Genomic DNA, 6,330 nt, shown 5'->3' with positions numbered 1-6,330 from the left:
GTAGGAAGATAATATAGTCGGCGGTGGTTGGCTTTAAAAATCAACGGGCGAGCGTCAGCGAGCCAACTCCGCTAGTACAGTACAGTACCCGTGTCTCTGACGCGGTAAGCTCGATCGGCCTCACCTGCCGAAAACGTCAATTTGGCTCCGAGTGCAGAAGGACTCAGGGTTGTCACTCATGGCACTCTATATTTCGTTCCTTCCCTTGTAGTGCTCATAACCTAACTGCTTTGCTGTCGGGTGCTGTAACAAAAAAATTGAACTGAATGAGGAAATCGAGTTCCGACGCCGAACCAGGCACTGAGGCGCTGGGGATTCCGTATACCCTTTCCCGATTAGGCAGTTCCACTCCGACTTACACGACTTACATCGTTGAGTTTTGCAGATAAAGACATACAAGTCACAGTTGCATATATGAATGCTGCTACATTGATCACTACTTCTGTATCAGGTAGTACTATCCCCTAGCACACCTCCCAAAATGAGCGTCCCAGAACCAAACAAAGCGCCCCTAAATTCAACCCTTGACTCTCGAGACGGCACATCCTCCACCGACGACTCTGAACATGAACCCACCAGCCCTGAGTCTGCCCCCATCTCCCCCAATGAAGATGGCGCCGACGATTTTGTACGCGGCTTCCGCTTCTGGACCATCATCATCGGGCTCAGCGTAACCAGCCTGCTCGCCTCCCTCGAACACACCGTCATCACCACCGCCGCGCCCTACATCCTGCAGGACCTCGACCTACGGGAGAACTTCGTCTGGGTGACCAACGCTTTCTTCGTCTGCAGCACGGCCCTTGCGCCACTATTCGGTCAGCTCTGCAACATCTTTGGCCGCCGCTGGGTGTTTATGGCCATTGTAGCGCTGTTTACCCTCGGCAGCGGTATCTGTGGCGGGGCCAGTTCGGGGTGGATGTTGATTGCGGGAAGGGCTATTCAGGGGGCGGGATCGGGCGGGATTGTGTTGACGACGAATATTATTGTGAGTGATTTGTGTCCGTTGAGGAAGAGGGGGCAGTACATGGCGGTGATTTTGGCGATCTTTGGGATTGGGCTGGCCATTGGCCCGTTTGTGGGGGGTGCGATCGCGCAGAATTCAAGTTGGAGGTGGGTTTTTTACATGAACCTGCCCATTGGTGGCTTGTCGCTCGGGATTATGTTTTTGTTTCTTCGTGTGGGTTCCGTCAATGAGGGATCGTTGACGGACAGGCTGCGACGGATCGATGTGGTGGGGAATGGCATTCTCATGGCGGGCACGACGGCGATTCTATACGCTCTCAGCTACGCGGGGAGCATCTACCCGTGGTCATCATGGCATACCCTCGTCCCGATGCTTATGGGGCTCCTCGGAATCGGTCTATTCGCGTGGTTCGAGCTCAGCGGCATCCCAGCCGAGCCCGTCATGCCCGCGCGGCTGTTCAAGCATCGCACATCGATCGTCGTCTTTGTCAACACCTTCCTTAACTCGGTCATCTACTTTTGGTCTCTATACTTCATACCCGTCTACTTCCAGGCCGTGCTGCTGTACTCGTCCACCCGCGCGGGATACTCGCTGCTCCCGCAGGCCGTTGCTGGCATCCCTGGCGCCATCATCGCGGCCGTTTCGCTGAGCCGGTGGGGCAAGTTCAAGCCCATTCACTTTGTGGGCTTTGCCATGTCCACGCTTGGACTGGGCCTTTGTGCTCTACTGGACAAGAACACGTCGATTGCCGAGTGGGCTGTCTTTCAGATCATCATTGCCTTGGGCATCGGCACTGTCATTGACACGCTGCTGCCGGCTTTTCAGGCCCCCTTATCGGAGGCCGACCAGGCCGTGGCCACGTCGACGTGGAGCTTCATTCGGGGATTTGGATCTATCTGGGCTGTTGCTATTCCTGCTGTGATCTTCAACAACCGCATCGACGAGCAGCTGTCCATGGTCTCGGATGCCTCGGCGCGCCAGTTACTGGGCGGCGGGGGTGCCTACCAGCAAGCGTCTGCCAGTTTCGTCGAGCAATTCTCTCCGGCGGTGCAGGAGGAGATTAAAGACTTGTACACGTCGGCTCTGCACCGCGTGTTTTGGGTTGGCGCCATCTTTTCCGGCCTCGCCTGCCTGCTTGTCCTCGTCGAAAGCGATGTCCCGCTCAGAACGCAGCTGGAGACGCAATATGGGATTGAGAAGAATAAGAAGGAGAGAGCAGAGGACGTGGAAAACGGTTTTGGCAGGTCAATCTGAGAATGGACGGGAATAGGGGGGAGAGACGGGATGGTAGATCGACGATAGAAGGCATTTCAGCCTCCCCATGAAGGATCTGATAGATTTCATTACAGCTCTAGTAGTGATTGTAATCTGACCAGGACACTTTTTCTACAATATAGCAGAATGCAAAAAGTAATTCTCTGCGTCAGATAGACCAAGGCGGTCAAGAGAGTGCCCCTGAGCCCCTGAGCCCCTGAACCCCTGAAGCTTGGACCATCTACCGGAAAGTAAACAGACGGGACATGTAGCTTTCTAGATTCACCCCCTCAACAAAACCACTGTTTGATAGCCCTTGTAGACTTGTAGACAAAGGCAACTTAAATTATTACCTTGGCAGCTCCCTACCTAAGCATGCACCTAACCATCGTGTAGGTAGGGGGGAAATATCATTATGTGACGGCTAAATCTAGTCCCGGATCGGCAGTCCTGCATTCTTTTCTGCTGGCAACATAGATCTGTACACTATAGCACCGGATCTCACTTGCAACTGCCGGACTCTTTAGACCCGGTGATTTACGCCAAACAGGGCGGGATGGGAGTTTTCGAACCCCTCATCCCCCTCTTTCGCGACATAGAAAACAAACCGAGGCGCCCCCCTTATCCAACATGAAGACACACTTGCAGGGAAACAATACTTCCTCAATTCGCAAAGCAGGTGCTCGACGTCCTTCAAGTTAAACCCCAAAGAACAACCATGATCCGCTTCCTCTTACCCGGCCTGACTCTGGCCACACACGCCGCAGCCGCATGCTCCAGGGCAGCGCTACAGGAAGTTACTGCATCATACATCCGCGCGCAAACTTCAGGCAAGCCAGACGAGCTTCATCTCGCCAGCAACGCCACCTACGCAGAGAACGACAAGCCCATGTCCATCACAACCGGCGTCCTCTCCCAAGCCATCACGATCGACTTCAGCCGGAGCATCCACGACACAGTCGAGTGTGCCACTTTCACCGAACTCACCGCGGCCACCTCCCCTCACCCGTACGTGATCCACACCCGGATGATAGTCTCCCCTGCCGCCGCCGCAAACATGACGCCTGAGATAACGGCCATCGAGTCGGTCGTAACCGATCAAGGCGACTGGATCTTCAACGCGACAAGCCACCTGTACTGGACGCAGCAGGAGAAGTGGGATCCTATCCCCGAGAGCCAGCGGGATACACGGGAGACAATCAAAGCCGCGGCTGACGCGTACCTTGATCAATGGGCCAATTCGACACTGCCCGTCCCTCTGGGCACACCGTGCGCTAGGCTTGAGGGCGGGATATACACCGGCCAGAGGGACCCGGCGGCGAACACGTGTCGTATGCCGGCGTTTCCGGTCCCGATCAGGGCGGGGAATCGGAGATATGTCATTGATGAGGAGCTGGGGGCCGTGGATGTGTTTAATGGGTTTCCGTGGCTGGAGGCGACGAATACGGATGCCGCGATGCCGAGTAGTAATTTGGTGAGGGTGGAAGGCGGGTTGATTAGGTATATCCATGAGGTGACGGTTTGTGAGACGACTATGTGTGGAAGATGAAGAGTCCGAGGGTATTCATTCTGAATTCTGAATCAGAATACTTACATGTATATGTTCAAAGCTCCCGAGTCGTCTGGCCGAAGCTGCGTAGCACGGTAGGCGGTGTTGATCAAGACAAAACTGAAGAGTGACGGGCTGTGATGCACCAGCTGTCTAGTACTGCTAGGTAGTACCTGTAAATTAAGCCAGAGGCGGAACAGCCAACGACTTCCTCGGCAATGAGTTCGTATTCTTGCGTTGGTTCATGTTCCTTGGCCCTGGGCCTGAAGAAGGTTGAACGACCGGGGAAGTAAAATGGAACGCGAACATCGGTGCAGCGGAGCGCCTGAAGAGTGAAGACGAGAATTCTGATTTAGTGAAGACGCATATCCACGCCTATCGCCCTGTAATCAAGGGCTGCCGTCGCCTTGTAGTTGAACTTCGCCGACGCCAAGGGCGCTGAACGTTGCCAACGCCCTGCAATTGAACGTCGTTGCGGGTGGATGGGTGGGGAGGTGGGCGTGGTTGCGCCTGCACCGCCTGGCCGTAAGTGGCGGGTATGGGGGCCGGATGGTGGGTGCACTGCCTCCCTGTTGAGTGGGAAGGAGGATCATGGGAAACCTAGGAAACCTGTCAGCCTCTTTTCTTCCTTCAACCCCCAACTCGCCGACAATGAATACCTACACCCATTCTTCAGTGTGCGTTTTTCACCCCCGATAGGTGCCCGCTCGATCATTAATGCAGCATTAGGAGCAATCCGACATCGACATCGTCACGGTGTTTCACACTGGCTTTGGCTTCAATAGCCTCCAGGGGGCTGCGCACCAGGGTTACCTATACGCTTCGCGCCCCGGAATCGCTGCTGAGACCCTCGGTATCATCAATTGAAGAAAACCGCCGAAGCGAGGCAACTAGTTGAACATCTACTGGTAATCGGTGATTTAGCGGCTGCAGCCTTTTCCTCGATACTAGGAATCAATGCCATCCACCGAGAAACTCTGACTCCTCGTCGGAGTCTGCTTCGTCGCATGCGTGACCGCAGACTCCGAAGATGATCTCACCGACTTCACCAACAACCTCTTTAGTGATTTGGCTCCGTACGTGTGTCGCGGTTCCGCTCAGTGCAGTCCACGTGCTAACCGGGTGTCGCACTCAGCTTGCTGGCTCTCTTTGGAGAACGAGTTACCATGCAGTTCATGAGCCAGGCCACAGGCTGGGCTGATAACATCATCCTAGCCATGGCCCCCTTGGGAATAATCACCGCCATCGTGGGTGCAATCCGCGTAGGTGGCCCGTCGTGGCTCAAAGCCATCATCGGAAGGGCACGAGAGAGTCATGCCGTCGCCGAGTCCGAGCTGATGTCATCCAAATCTAACGAGGTGTGTGAGCTTTGGAACGGCCACGAGATCGTGAGAGTCATGGGATCGGGGCCGATACGGGAATTCGTTGTTCTGTTGCCAGAAAGTGGCGGTGAGAGTGAAGACGGGGTAGACGAAGTCCATTCAGAGACAATCGTGATGAGAGTAGAGGATGAGGGAAGCCAAAAATATCTTAAGAATCAAGGTCAGTAAAGCTGTCAATCCTAGGTGGCTGTATCTCACTTCTTCTTAGCACCTAGTATTCGGGAATGCATCGCCGGCAAGCTTCGGCAGGAAGATCCGGAGACTGGTGGTTCCGCAATACCCGGAAAACGCCATCCTCTAGTTGTTGTTCGAAATACATCAGCCGCCACGCCAAACCTCACCCTCAACGTCGACAACCAAGTAGGCAGGGGTGAGCTCTATGCGGTTGCGGCAATGGGTATCGTCCTTCAGTCTGCCGTCCTCGTGTATTGCGGACTTGCTGCTCGGTATTTTATGGTTGCTGGCTATGCTTTTCCGTGCACCGCAACTGGCACGTTGCTCTTGCTCACCGGCATGCTGCTCTGTGCCCATGTTGTCGAGGGAAGCACGTCGGAAACAAGATACCGCCCAGGACCCGGAAGGGAGGCTCGAGTTATCTGGCTGCAAAAATCGGGGACCGTCAACGACCAATCTTTTGAGCCCTTTGCTATTTTTCCTCAAGAAGCGCAACCGCTAATCACCACATCTCACCGAGTTGGCCGGGGTCAAGGACACAACGGGGAGATCAAGAAGGCCAGCCATGACGTGGGAGCCAACATACGAGCGACCTTCACGGTTACAGGCGTACTCATCAGTGTCTGCGGCTTCGTTGTACAGTTTACCGGCCTGCGCGGCATGCACTGGTCAGCCTCAATCGCTCAGCTTGGTGCAATTATCGTCATGACTGCCCTTAGAGCTTGGGTCCGTCGAAATCTCGCCAAGAATCCGATGGCACTTCCCCTGGTTTCCGGGCACGAGTTAGATTGGTTGGCCATGACCCTCGGAGATTGCCGCAAGGCCCCTTGGCTGCATCCCCAAGAAGTTAAGGGTGCTAAATGGTCATGGAAAATTGCCGCTGTCGAAGATTTGGAGAAGCCGGAGGAGGCCGAGGAAGACGAGGAAAACGAGGATAACGAGGAAAACGAGGAAAACGAGGAAAACGAGGAAAACGAGGAAAACGAGGAAAACGAGGAAAACGAGGA

The 6,330-nt window shown here is 54.7% G+C and overlaps 3 protein-coding genes across 3 annotated transcripts in view; all 3 read left to right on the top strand.

The window, feature by feature from the left end:
* Positions 1-269: 269 nt before the first annotated feature.
* On the top strand, positions 270-2,218 carry N656DRAFT_836846 (uncharacterized protein; the record flags this gene model as incomplete). The annotated part of the gene is made up of 1 exon (XM_064818804.1): positions 270-2,218. Exon 1 carries the CDS (start codon positions 482-484, stop codon positions 2,216-2,218), a length of 1,737 nt encoding a protein of 578 aa, XP_064670389.1. The 5' UTR covers positions 270-481.
* Positions 2,219-2,659: 441 nt separating this feature from the next.
* On the top strand, positions 2,660-4,246 carry N656DRAFT_779051 (uncharacterized protein). The gene has a single exon (XM_064815118.1). The coding sequence runs from the start codon at positions 2,937-2,939 to the stop codon at positions 3,765-3,767; it is 831 nt and encodes a 276-aa protein (XP_064670388.1). The 5' UTR covers positions 2,660-2,936; the 3' UTR covers positions 3,768-4,246.
* A 524-nt stretch (positions 4,247-4,770) lies between these two features.
* The window catches only part of N656DRAFT_77753 (uncharacterized protein), a 2,558-nt gene continuing 998 nt past the window's right edge, over positions 4,771-6,330 (top strand). The window contains exons 1-3 of the mRNA XM_064814839.1: positions 4,771-4,843; positions 4,903-5,309; positions 5,358-6,330. The exon at positions 5,358-6,330 is cut by the window's right edge and continues 998 nt beyond it. Coding sequence (XP_064670387.1) covers positions 4,934-5,309; positions 5,358-6,330 — 1,349 coding nt within the window. The 5' untranslated portion in view covers positions 4,771-4,843; positions 4,903-4,933. The remainder of the gene's footprint in view (positions 4,844-4,902; positions 5,310-5,357) is intronic.

Source organism: Canariomyces notabilis (assembly GCF_033297395.1).
Source record: "Canariomyces notabilis strain CBS 508.74 unplaced genomic scaffold N656scaffold_10, whole genome shotgun sequence".
Taxonomy (NCBI): Eukaryota; Fungi; Ascomycota; class Sordariomycetes; order Sordariales; family Chaetomiaceae; genus Canariomyces; species Canariomyces notabilis.
Note: the sequence above shows the minus strand (reverse complement) of the source record. Positions and strands in the feature narration are given on the sequence as shown.